This window comes from Tetrao urogallus (assembly GCF_951394365.1).
Source record: "Tetrao urogallus genome assembly, chromosome: 20".
Classification (NCBI taxonomy): Eukaryota; Metazoa; Chordata; class Aves; order Galliformes; family Phasianidae; genus Tetrao; species Tetrao urogallus.
The window spans coordinates 617,799-630,460 of NC_136833.1; the positions used below are offsets into that span (position 1 = coordinate 617,799).

Below are 12,662 nucleotides of genomic sequence, written 5' to 3' on the forward strand. Positions count from 1 at the left end.
AGGGCTCAGAGGGGCAGCGGCTTTCCCCAGAGGAAGCTCAGCACCCCACAAATGAGCCCCAGGCAGCAACGCAGGCCCTGGCTCTCACGGTGGCCAAAGGCACTCGGGGCCCCCGTGTGGGCTGGGGCCATGGGAGCACCAGGCCTAGCACCAGAACCTGGGCTGGCCCAGCAGCACCAGCAGAGCTTGTCCTGGCCCTGCTGCATCCCCACGGCCCCAGGCTCCTCAGTGGGGGAGGGAAGCTGCACTGCACCAGTGAATATGTTAAGGCTGGAGAAGCAGCAAGAGGCGAAGGAAACCCGAACGCTCCCGATCCACCAGAGCTGGGTCAAACAGTTCAGAGAAATCTGTGCAAAAACGAAACTAAAGGGTTAGAGACCACCCCAGAGACCCCCCAAGCAGCTCTAATAAATACACGTGCAGGTTGCAGCTGGCGTGAGGCCGGGCAGCCCTCGCTCACAGCCCCAGGGGCTCCATCAGCAGCGATGCGGCTCTTGGTCCTTCAGTGCTGGAGGCAGCTCTCGGGGAATGCGGAGGGCGTGTGCTTCAGGGTGAATTTTGCACCAGTTTATTGTGTGTCTTCTGAAAAGGGCTGCACCAAGCTGGGTCCCGGCTGACCGAAGGGGTCTCTGCTGCTGGCTGCTCCTGCTGCGGAGGCTAATCGGTGCCTGGGAAGGAGATGGGCAGTCAGGGGCTGTGGGGCAACGAGCTCTGCCTGAGGGTCCTGCTACCCCAAGATCCCGAGGCTTTATGGCATGGCTCAAGGGCAGCAGGACGCAGCAGTGTGCCCTCCTGCAGCACCCACAGTACTCACCATCCTCCTCCCAGCCCTCCGCCACTCCTGCCAGCTCATAATGCTTCTTGCGCAGCTCCCCCAGCTTCTGCCGCTCTTTCTGCAGTTGGTTTTCCAGCTCCAACACTCGCACCTTCAGCACAAAGCACACACTGCTATTGTCACCTCATGTCTCAGCAGCATGACCACTGTCAACCAGTCCCAAGCCCAAGCGTCCTGAGGTACATCCCCCCACTGATGCTCTGGCAGCAAAAGGTCCGAAGAGGGGGCGGAGCAAATTTGTGTGGGGCTGGGGAATGCTCAAGGAACAAGTGGGTCTTTGCTAAGTCCAGCCTTCATCTTCATGCCCCTTTCTTCCCCTACAAGCTGCTGTTGCCTGGGTGCTGGGCTCATTCCGTTTCCACATTCTCTGTGTGGGCAGCAGATGGGCACAGTGCCCCCAGTCACGTGTTTGAGTAATGAGTATCTGCCCCAGGAGTGGGGGAATGGCTCAGATGAGCTGTGGTGCTCCCCTCCCCAGCACAGCTTGGGCACCCACTCATAAGCCCAAACATGCTGGATGCACTGCGGCTGCATTTCCAAAAGCCCAGAGGAAGCTCCTACCTGAGAGTCCATTTCTTGGCGCTTGATCTGCGTTAGTGTCATGCTGGAGAAGTCCATGCTATCTGCAGAGGAACAGACATCACTGTTGTGGGCCACTTCTGCAGCTCAACCCCCTGCCCAGCACCACAGGCAGAACCCATCCTGTGCTTGGCTACAGCCAGCCAAGCGCCACAAGCACAGCAGGCAGAGATGTGGGTGCAGGCCCACAGCCCCGTACTCACCTTTCTCCTCAATTTGTGACTTCCCAGACTTGGTGGAGGCCACCACGCCAGCTGTGGCCTGGTTGACGCTCCGAGAGGCTTGCTGCAGCTTGGACAGGTTGGTGCTGTCCTTGTCTGCCTTCACCTGCCGGGGCCGAGAGGAGGGCCGTGCTCGCGGGGCACCACGATCCCAACTGAGGACCTGGTGCAATACTGAGAGCCCCAGAGCACAGACAGGGGAACAGTGTATCGGGCCCTTACCTTGGAGGCTGCCACCAGCTGCGCAGTGCTAGCTGCAATCTCGTGGGAGCAGACCATCAGCTCCTCAAATTTCCCTTTCCCTTGTACCACCAGGTCAGCAGCATCCCTGCAGGAGGACAGGAGGTGCTGGAGCACCCTTCGAGCCGGCCCTGTGCTGCTACCTGCTCACCCTTCTTGCCTTCAGTCCCCTCCCCTTGGGGACAGCAGGACTCAACCACCCTCCACAGATCACAGTGATGCTCACACCATGACAGTGACACTTACACCATGACGGTTGCTCCCCAGCCCACGGCCTTGGAGGCAGAGATGAGGCCCTCCGTCCAGCGGGAATTCTTGGCGTAAAACTCCTTGGGGGACGCTGCGCCCTGTGTGGGGGACAGGAACAATCACATGCTGGGAACAAGGGGACATATCCACACGCCAGGGTGACAGGAACCCAGACCTCAGCTCTTAGGATTTTGTTCAGACCGTGGGTGGGAGTGACACCTAACCCTGTGTGTCATAGATTCCCCTAAGTGCCATGCTTCCAGGATGAGGTCTGCAAGGATGGCACTCACACCCGTGGGGCACATAATGGAGACCCAGGGTGTGGTTCTGGGCTGCCATCCTTGATGCTCACCCGTCCGCTCTCCACAATCTCCCGCTGCAGGTCCTTGGATGCCAGGACAAGCACCTGGATTGCCTGCATGAGGCCGGTGCAGGAACCCAGGATCCTGCAAGATAAACCTCAGTGAGCTGTGGGGTGGGGAGACCCCAGAGCCTTGGGGCAGACACCCACCCCTGCAACACTGCAGCTTGTTGTGTCTCCTCAGCTCCTTCCTACATCCCTACACACTTTGTCCTCCTCTCTTCACACTGGCATTTAAACCAGCACCTTAACCCACGTGCCCCATCACCACTCACCTCTCATTCACTTCCAGTTTGACCCCGGTGTCACCAGCCCGGGCCTTGCTCAGCATCTCCTGGAAGAGGAACAGAGCCATGCTGAGCCGCCTGCAGTGCTCAGCTGCCATACCTGGCCTCGTGCAGGTGGCACGGGGTGACCTTGTGGGGCAGCCCCAGCAGCACAGCTCACCTCGATCCTGGCAGCTGCAGTCTCAATGGCTGCCGATGTAGCCGCCATCTCCTTGTCCACCAGATCTCCCAGCTCCTCCTGCTCCACGTCCAGCCCTCTGGGTCGCAGCTCCTGGGGACAGGATGGAGCATCCAGGGATGACACAGCCAGTGCCGCCACCCTGCCTGCTCCATGAGGGCCACTGACCCCTATCCCCATTCCTCACTCACACTTGGGGTGATGCCCATACACCCACCTCCCCGATGGTGCTGATCCGGCGCAGGCAGTTGGTCACTGCTGTGCAGTCAGCACTTGCCACACTGCCCGGGTCTTGCAGGGAGCTGAGGTAGCTGATGGCCTCACTGCCGCACTGCTTGCATGTCTCCAGCAGCCCTGTGCAGGCAGCAGGAGGGGCTGAGGGGTCTGTCTGTGGGAACAGGGACTCCCAGCCCCATGGAAGGCAGCACTCACGGTCAGCGGGCTCCATTGGGGCCATGTGGGAGGTAGCACTGCCTTGCAGGATGGTGTCGCTGATGAGGTGGGCAAAGAGTGCCACGCAGGGCAGCAGGGCGCTCACGTCTGCAGGCACAGGGGGCGCATGGCTCAGCTGAAGCAGCCCAGGAGCCCTTTTGGCTCCTACGTTTGCTTCCCCAACTCCCTTCTGGGCTCCGCAGTGCCTTGGCTGTGGGTCCCAGCCCCGGTCTGTCACCTTGCGTCATGCAGGAGCAGCCCCTCCCACACAGCCAAGCCCTGCCTCACCTGTGCGGTTGGCAAGGTATTTGCTGTGTGCATCCTGCAGCCTCTCAATGCACTCAGAGGCTGCCGATGTCCTGGACAGGAGGTAATCTGCACACACAAAGAGACAGGACTCAGACATAGGACAACACCTTGCCACGCTGGGCTGTCCCAGGGGAAATCAGCTTAGAGTTAGGGACATTCTCTGGGACATGCCACCTTCAGCAGGCACTGGGGATCTCACCTGCTGAGCCAGTGCAACTGATGTGAGCGGGGTCCTCGAGGCGGCCGAGGGCATCCTGCACCATGCGCTCTGCCTCCTGCACGCTGCCCTGCAGCAGAGCAAACTGCTCCTCGGCCTGGCGCTGCTGCAGGGTTCGCTCTGCAGCCTCCTGCTGGGGCAGCACTAGCGTCAGGCTGCACACCTTGATACCCAGCGCTGCCAAACCAGGGCTCAGCACAGGACAGTGCAGGGATGCCCGTGCTTGCGGTGCTTCTGGGGTACCTTATCTTGCAGCTGTGTCTGCAGTGTCTCCAGCTGCTTCCTGTTACTCTCCTTCTCGCTGCTGAGCACGTCCCGCAGCTGCTGCAGCTCAGCCTGCAGGGCTGCCAGCTCCTTGCTGTGCTGCGCTGCTGCATGGCTCAGGCTGTCCCGCTCCTGCTCCAGGCCTGCTATCCGGGCGTTCTGCTCTGCTCCCGCCTGGCCGGGCACAAGAATCCCATCAGGGCTGTGCTAAAAGCATGGCTAGAGAACCATCCCTTGCATGTGGGCAACTGCATGTAGCTCATGGTCCAGGCACAAGCACTGCTCAGCGTGCCGCAGTGCGCAGAGCTGTGGGCAGGGCACAGCCCTGCATCACCCACATCTGGGCAGCCTGGTGGTGCCTTGCAACATGGGATGGCCTTGCACGAGGCCAGCTGAGGCCCCATGGGGTGCCACTGGGTGATGATTGTCGTCATCCTGATGCACAAGTACATGAAGGGCTCTTGACCCCTGCAAGCCTGTCTGCCCACCCTGGAAAGAGCAGCTCCACTCCCTGCCAGCTCTGGAGCCTGGAGACCCCTGCAGTCCTGAGTAGCAAAGGGCCATGTCACAGTGGGCACAATGGACCTTCTAGCATGGCAGAGCATGCAGAGGCTGTGACATGAGGGCATATTGCCTGCAAGAGCTCTGCAGTGGGCAAAGCCACACTGTCAATCTGTCAGTGGTTACAAGACATGGGGATGAGGGCTGTCTGCTGGCTCCAAGGCAGGCTGCAGGCAGGTGACGAGCTCTCGGATCCTGTCCCCTCTGTCCCATGAGTCCCTGCTGCAGGAGGCTGTGTGGGTACAGCCTCACACCCATGGGTGTGAACCTCATGATACGATCATGAAACCCACCCCCGTCTGGAACAGACAAGGGTGCAATGCTGTTTGTCACCCCAAGGGCAACTTGCTGGGCAATGCCTTGCCTTGCCAAAGCACTGAGACAAGAAAAGGGAAACCTGCCCCTCAGCTTAGGGGAGGATGAATGCCATGAGTCCCATATGAGCCTGAGCAAAGGTCTGGGACTAGGCTCTGAAACTGCAGCAGGGTGCTGACAGTGGGGCCGCAGCCTGGCTCTCACCTGCATGCTGGTCTCCAGCGTTCCCTGCAAGACCTGCAGTTCCTGCTTGCTGGCTGCCAGCTCCCGCTTCAACGTCTCTAGCACCTCTGCCTGCTCCTGGGACTGTGGACAGGAGAAACGTCACCCTGAGCCGGTCCCTGTGGGGTGCCCACCCACTGCTGAGCTCACGTCCTCTCCTCTGAGTGTAAGCAGGGGTCGCCATCCCCATCCCCACTGCGCACCCTACTCACCTTCCGCTGGGACTGCTCGCTCACCCGCTGGAAGGAATCCTCCAGCTCCTTCTTCTCCCGTTCCACATCGCCCTGGGCCTGCCTTGCCACCGTTACCTGCTTGGTCACCTCTGCGTTCTGGGGATGGCAGCAGATGCTCAGCAGCCGGCCCGGCCAGGTCCCTGTGCCCGGCGGGTGGCTGCAGGCCCACCTTTCGCAGCAGGTCGGCGTGGTTCTGCACCAGCTCGCTGTACTTCTCCTTCAGCTTGCTGTACCGCTGCTCATTTGCCTGCGCCCTCCCTGCCGTGCACGGGGCCAAGTGAGCTCTGGGTGCACCCCGTGGCCCACCGCCGCCCTCCCCAGGCCCCCTCCTCACTCTCGATCTCCGTCAGGCTCCTCTGTGCTTTCTCCGTGTCCTCCCGCTGCTTTTTCAGCTCCTCCAGCTCCGTGCGCAGGAACTCGCTGTCATCCAGTGCCTGCTGCTTCAGGTGTCGCTGCTCGGCCAGCTCTGCCTCCAGCTCACTGATGCGCCCGCGCAGCTGCAGGCCACGCCGCTCACTCTGTGGGCACAGTCATGGCACTGTTCAGCACCTGGCAGCCCCAAACACCCTATCTGAGTTCAGACAGTGAGCAAGGCAAGCTGCAGAGCCCACAGGGCCCTTCCCGTGCCGGACAGACAGGGATTGGAGGCACTTGTTTTGGGGAAGGTTGTGGATGGTGTCAGGGCTGGGGTGGCTGTGTCCTTGCCACCCCACACTGCAGGGACTCGACTGTCACCTCACACTGCCCCACCGGTCCCTATGCAGTGGGAGCTGCCCAAGGCCCACTATAGTCCCCCAGCCTGGTGTTGCGGGCCTGCATCCAACACGTGGCACGTTGTGACCAAGGGGCTGTCACCCACCTCAGCCTTGAAGCTCTCCAGCTCCTCCTTCAGAGCCCCGATCTCCCTGTAGAGCTGCTCGATCAGCCGGTCCCTGGGGAGGAGACAGCAGGCATCCCATCAGTGTTCCTGGCACCAGGGTATGGAGATGAAGAGAAGGTCCCCACAGCACCACTGTGTCCCCTGGGGACAGCTGAGTCCACCCTTGTCTCCTACTCTATGCCTACAAACAAGGGGACCTGGGGCTCCCAGGACTGTGCACTGAGATGGCCCCACTGGGGACATGTCCCTGGTGTCAGGAGCAGTCATCAACACGGAGACTCACTTATCATCCTTGTTCATCCCGTTCTGGCTGTTGAAGTTGAAGGGGTCGCTACTGAACGAGCTGCCAAAGATGTCATCAAACTTGTTGTCAAAAAGGCTCTGTGGGAAGAGAAGCACAAGGGACTGGATGAGCCCCACTGCTGCCCTGCGAGGGGCAACAGAGCCCGTGGCCCCCCAGTACCCCCAGGCTGGTGTCCTGGAGGTGAAGGGCTGCTGCCTGTATGTGCTGCCTGCCCAGAGCCCTTGAGGGGCACCTGCAGTCCTTGGGGCAGGTCCTCAGAGCCATTTCACACTCCTTTCCTTCCTAAAATGCTGAGTGCCCATACAGAACCCTTCACAAAGAGGGTGCAAAGATTCCTCTCCATGCCACACCAGCACAGTGAGTGAGCTGTGTGGCGATGCTGGGAAGCAAAACATCTCCAGGCAGCCATCACTGGAGGGCACCAAACTATTATGAGAAGCAGTGATGGGATAAGTTCAGCCTGACTCAGCCTCGGCAGCACATAGGCTCTTTGCTGGGCACCCAGCAGCCCCCGTTGACAGCATGCAGCAATCACAGCCCCCACACTGATACTCAATACTAAGAGCTCATCATGGAATGGTCTGGAAGGACAGCCCTGGGTATGATGGACATGGACCCAAAGGACAGCATTGTTCTCTCGTCAGCCATGAGCAGTCCTCAGAGCTTACCTGTGATGCTGTTTCCATTTCCACCAGGTCTGTGATGGGCTCGCTGTCAGGTGAGGATGCCTCAGCAGGGATGACCACCACAGGGCTGATGTGTTCTGACAGCGCCGAGGCTCGCAAAAAATTGGGAGGGTTCTGGAGAGGGAGGACAGCAAGGCCAGAAGGTGTGAGCCCTGTCCTGCACACAGCCATAGGCACAGTGGCCCTGGGAGCTGGGCACCATGTCCTGTTTAGAAAACTATTTCCCTCCTCATTCCTTCCAGCTTTGCTGCCACAAGGAGGGATCCTGGAGCCCAGTCCCAGGGACGTGGGCAGGGAGCAGCTCCATCCCCCAGTGACCGACTCAGGGAGGATGCAGGGATGAGCTCTGTGAGCCCTGAGCTGCCACCATTCCCAGGAAGCCAAGCAGGTGGCATGTGGTGCTTTTTGGACATGCCATCAGGCTGCTCCTGGCCATGGGGACAAGGAGAGCTGGTACCAGCCCCGTAGGACCTCACCTCTGGGAGCTGCGGGATCTGAATCAGACGCTTGAAGTACTGCAGGTTACTGGAGCGGTAGAAGAGGTCCTTCAGCCTGGAAGGGGCAGAGGCTGGTTAAAGAAGGCTCTCCATGTGCCGCTGCCCCAATTTCTTGTTGCTGCTCCCATACATTCCCACACAGGCATCTTCACATATCCCATCCAACAATGGCACTGTGCCATGCTGGCAGGGATGGAAGCACGCTGCCACCAAACCCACAGCCCCTCTTGGAACACCCCAGCCCCTACAATCCCACCACTGGCAAGCTGATAGACAGAGGCTTTCTCAAATAAACACAGGACACAAAGAAGGGCCTAAAGCCACCAACCATAGGAGGACAGCAGCATCGCTCCCATGGCAGCCCCACCACCAGCAGTCAAGGCTGCTTGTCTGGAGGCCACACGGCAACAGCACCTGCAGTTCTGTGCACAAGCATCTCCCCCACAAGCAGTCCGCCTCCCTTTTGAATTGATTTCCAATTCTTTCATCAAAAGCAGCCTGTGATAAGTGCTCCCCACCCTTGGTTTTATGCTTGGTTTCACTCAAGAAGAGAAGGTACAGCTGGGGGCACAGTGTGGCGGCGTAGATGCTGACAGATCCCTCCTTTGCAGCCACCCAGCACCCAGCCTGGTGCCACATTCACTCTGGGTCTGTCCTGGGTACTCAGAGCCCACACTCAGCCCAGCCCTTTGCTGAAGGCTGCACCCAGTGTTTTCCCCCCAGGCTTTGCAGCTTCTGACCTTGAATCAAGCTGCCCTGCTATCATGCAGCCTCAGCACTGTGATGTCCTCCTGCAGATATCTGCAGTTGTTTTTGTTTCTACTACCTTAAATAATTGTGTATTGGAAGCCCATGGCACTTCACTGCTCACTTGCTTTCCATCTCATTTAAAATACTGTGAGCAGCACCAGTTCCAGCACAGTCACTGGGGACGACCTCGAGAAACCCACTGGTACGAAGCTGATTGACTGTCTGCTGCTTTTTGAGCAGACCTGTCCTTGCATCTCAAGGCAGCTTAGTTGTTTTCCTTAGCTTCTGGAAACAAATGTTTGCTGATGCACTGCACATGTGAGTTCCTGAGTAACTGGTATGTGCAGCTTGGCTCTGGCTGTTTGCTCCTATACTTCTATCTGCTGCTATTAGAAACTCCACTGTGGATATTTTGAATGGGTAGGCACTCATGCAGTGAGCAGCTTTATCTCCTCTAGCTGCAATTGTACCACAAAGGGACATTTTTTCCCTCTCTAGAGCCTCCTCTGCTTGGCTGCACAGCCTGATGTTGCAGAGGATGACACCTCAGTGACACCTGAAGGTATCCTCCTTTGGCTGCTTCATTTACCATGTTCCCACACTCTGCCTTTTTTGGATATCAAGCACCACTCAGGGAAACCTCCTTTTTCCATTTTCCACATGCCCAGAGACCACAGCCCCACGTGCCCAGGGGCACACCAGACCATGCTCCTGCAGCAGCACGTCAAGCTGTGTCCATGCACTACCCAAAGGATATTGGCTCTGGAGAAAACCCGCTGCGCTCAGCTCTCAGCCCTTGCTAAGTGGGCACTGCGTGGACCAAATCTCCCTGGCGAAGCTAGGAAGGGCAGGACCAGGTGCTCTGCAGCAAGGAGAAGTTCTTTTCAGTGAGTCAAGTGCAAATTGCAGTTAAAACTGCAATTAAACGGTTTGAGGGTTTTAAATCACCAGCTAACGCTTCACATAAAATGCTATTAGTGGCTGAATGCCTCTTTAGAATTAATAAGGCAGTTATCTGGTAATTCAATAGCAGTGGATGAGGCAAACAGAGTAGGTGCCCTGGAAAAAGCAGCCCCACTGCAGAAGAGCTGCTTCTGAGCAACGGCAGAAGATTCCATGAGGGCTGATTTCGGAGCCTTGTGCCAGATTCATGTATTTCCCTTTCCTGCACTGCTCAGCTACTGAGCTCAAGCACAGAGGGCTGCAGTGCCTGCAGTGCTCCCTGCCTGGCCCTGGGTACCAGACATCACCTGCAGAGGGGGGCAGTCCCCACTTACTTTCTGAACTGCTCCAGGAAGCGGTCCCGGTGGCCCTGCAGCGTGTCGGCCGGCAGACCTGTGAGAAGAAGCAGGTACAAAGCTCACCCTGTGTCCCCATCCCAGGAGGGAATGGCTCTGGGGCCAGCTTGTGAGTATGGCCGTGTGGGGATAGGTGTTCTGCAGGGTGTTCGTCCTCCTGCCAGCGTCCCAATGCTCTCAGCACAGCCTCCTGCTGCTCAGGGGCTCACTGCTGGATCATGTCCCCAGAGATGGCCCTGGGCGGTGCTGGGGCAGGGAAAGGCTTTGAGCTGGCACTAAGGAGGCTGTGGCTGCAATCCAAGGTCCTCAAGGAATGCAGCTTTCTCAGCTGTGCGCACCCTGTGGCCTCCCTGGCCCTTGCAAAGAGCTCCAGAGACTGCTTCCCGCCCCGAAAGGCTGCAGAGGAGCTCAGGAACAACTTGAGCAGGAATTAGAAGCTCCACTGGAGAAGAGTGGCTTGTGCACCAGGGTGCTGCAAAGCCAGGCTGGGGGCACTGAGTGTCCAGCAATGCTCCACACATGGCTCACAGTCCCCACGGAAGGTGCTGAGGTACTCACAGGAGTGGAGCTTGAAGAGCAGCTTGACGGTGTAGTCGTAGAGGTGGCTGCAGTCCAGGATCACCTGGATGAGCGGGGCCAGGCGGCACTGCCCCGCCGCAGTGACCGACACAGAGCGTGACATGTCCAGGGAGCTGAACACTGCCAGGAAGGAGAGAGGCTCAGAGGGAGCAGGAGACCTAACTGACAGGAGTGCAGGCTTCCCACTGTCTTCCTTGGCTCTTTGAGGCATGTTTCGTGGCTCGGGGTGACGTGTGGGGCCTAAGCAGGAGTATCTGTGTGCATTTGGGCACATGGCAGGAGCTGGAGGTCAGTGCAGTGACCCAGCACCACAGCCTCCAGTTTCCGCACTGCATCTGAGTGCATCTAAATTCTCACACCTTTTCCAGCTGCAGCACACTGCAAGCACCCAGGGGAGCTGTGTTCTCTGCTAATAAAAACCAGAAGCTGTCACAAGCAAGGCAGAGAACAAACTCAGCCTGGAGAGGCTGCGGAGTGGGAGCCTGAGGTGGGGAGGTGAAGCTGGAGGCGTGGGGGGAAGTGGAGCTACGCAGTGCTGCCAGCCCCACGCGTTCCCCAGCACTGCAGGAGGGCTGCAGGGAGGCAGGCAGAGCTCTGACATGGGATCGCTTTGGCTAAGAATAACTCCAGGGAAGTGCATGGCAAACAGATGAGCTCAGACACCCTTAGACAACTCCTTCCTGGATCCCACGCCACACCACGCATACCAAACCTGGCAGAGCATGGCAATGAGGGGCTTACCTGTCTGGAAGAGGTTCAGCTCACACTCCAGATAGTCAAACATTTCCACTGTCAGCTGGAAGCTGGGGAAGAGAGGTGAGGAAAGTCGAGCAGTGTCCCCACACAGCACACCCCATGCCAGGGGCCACCCCAGGGACGTACAGACGCTGCCCAGGAGGGATGTGCCAGCCCTGCTGGTGGCTCTGCCCACTCCCATGTTAATGGAAAGCAGACATGGTGCCATGGTGCCATGGAACCATGCCCCAGCCTCCCCTCGCCTCCCACCTGCCTGCACTCACAAGTTATTGACATCGTTCTCTCCCGCCTCGTCGAGCTGCCGGTCAGACATCTGCAGATTGCCGGGGAACCGGGGGTTCTGGGGGGAAAACAACAGCTGGGAAGGGGCTGTGGAGGGGCTGCAGCCTCACTGCAGGAGGTCGGGGCAGCTTGAGTTGAAGGGTCCCCAGGGTGGGCTCCTTTGGTCCATCCCAAGGTCCTGCCAAGCAGGGTCTAATGAGAGATCTCCTGAGCCCTGGGTGAGCCAGAGGAACCCTCATGCCCTGTGGAGCCCATTTTCCCTCCAGCAAGAAAAAACAACTCTCCTTGGGCTTAGAATCTGCTGGCAGGAAGGAGATGGAGCTCCTGCAAGGCACCACAGGGCAGCTGCAGGAGAAGGGGCAACCATCTGCTCAGAAGGCAAAGCCTCTTCAGGCTGCCCACAGTGGTCCATGAAGGCCAAGGCTCCAAATAGCTGAATCAGGGCCAAGGGTATGGCCTGGGTTCAGAAAGCATCTTAACAGCAGAACTTGAAAAGAAAGAAAGCACCATAGGTAGCAAATTACCACAGCCAGTTACTTTAAGGATTAGAGCACTTGAACCCATGCAGGGCAATGTTTGTGTACAAGACCACAGTGACGTTTGGTTTTGTTCTTGGAGGCACGCCTTTAGTTTAATGCCACAAGCATAAGAGAATGTCTGCCTGAATAATGAACTCCATCGATGGTGTGCTGCTTCCCAGAACCCTGCACACTGCATTCCTTTCCATAAATACACTCCCCTCACCTCTGGCAGCTGGCTCCGGCTGTTCTGAGTGCAGGCACACTGGCACAGAGCTGTGAGACCAGGAGCCGGCCAGCTCCAGCCACATCCTCTCCCAAACTGAGCCCAGAGAAAGAGACCTGCACGGCAGCTCAGCTCCAGAGACCCAAAACAAGCTCCTGAGGCAGGCACGCAAGAGATGGGGCAAAAGCATTCTGCTCCTCCAAGTGCCAGGAGCACGCCCTGAGCACCCGTGCTGAAGGCAGCAGGTTCTTAAGTGCCAGGCAGGGCAGACTGGGGATGCATTGTGATGGTGTATCATATCCTTGAATGGTTTGGGGTGCAAGGGACCCCAAAGACCCTCCCACCCCATCCTTCTGGAGGCTGGGTGCTTCTCCAGCTCAGGC

The 12,662-nt window shown here is 58.4% G+C and overlaps 1 protein-coding gene across 1 annotated transcript in view; it reads right to left on the reverse strand.

Moving 5' to 3' along the window:
* Nucleotides 1–476: 476 nt before the first annotated feature.
* HIP1 (huntingtin interacting protein 1) overlaps nt 477–12,662 on the reverse strand; it is a gene marked incomplete at both ends in the record, with an annotated part of 32,697 nt that continues 20,511 nt past the window's right edge. Inside the window, 25 exons of the mRNA XM_079545162.1 lie at nt 477–668; nt 1,397–1,458; nt 1,618–1,741; nt 1,858–1,963; nt 2,122–2,222; nt 2,477–2,570; nt 2,761–2,819; nt 2,933–3,043; nt 3,168–3,304; nt 3,383–3,490; nt 3,671–3,757; nt 3,891–4,038; nt 4,152–4,346; nt 5,253–5,354; nt 5,483–5,599; nt 5,673–5,761; nt 5,838–6,021; nt 6,363–6,435; nt 6,667–6,764; nt 7,356–7,487; nt 7,850–7,925; nt 9,898–9,955; nt 10,477–10,617; nt 11,239–11,300; nt 11,517–11,593. Coding sequence (XP_079401288.1) covers nt 477–668; nt 1,397–1,458; nt 1,618–1,741; nt 1,858–1,963; nt 2,122–2,222; nt 2,477–2,570; nt 2,761–2,819; nt 2,933–3,043; nt 3,168–3,304; nt 3,383–3,490; nt 3,671–3,757; nt 3,891–4,038; nt 4,152–4,346; nt 5,253–5,354; nt 5,483–5,599; nt 5,673–5,761; nt 5,838–6,021; nt 6,363–6,435; nt 6,667–6,764; nt 7,356–7,487; nt 7,850–7,925; nt 9,898–9,955; nt 10,477–10,617; nt 11,239–11,300; nt 11,517–11,593 — 2,733 coding nt within the window. The remainder of the gene's footprint in view (nt 669–1,396; nt 1,459–1,617; nt 1,742–1,857; nt 1,964–2,121; nt 2,223–2,476; nt 2,571–2,760; nt 2,820–2,932; nt 3,044–3,167; nt 3,305–3,382; nt 3,491–3,670; nt 3,758–3,890; nt 4,039–4,151; nt 4,347–5,252; nt 5,355–5,482; nt 5,600–5,672; nt 5,762–5,837; nt 6,022–6,362; nt 6,436–6,666; nt 6,765–7,355; nt 7,488–7,849; nt 7,926–9,897; nt 9,956–10,476; nt 10,618–11,238; nt 11,301–11,516; nt 11,594–12,662) is intronic.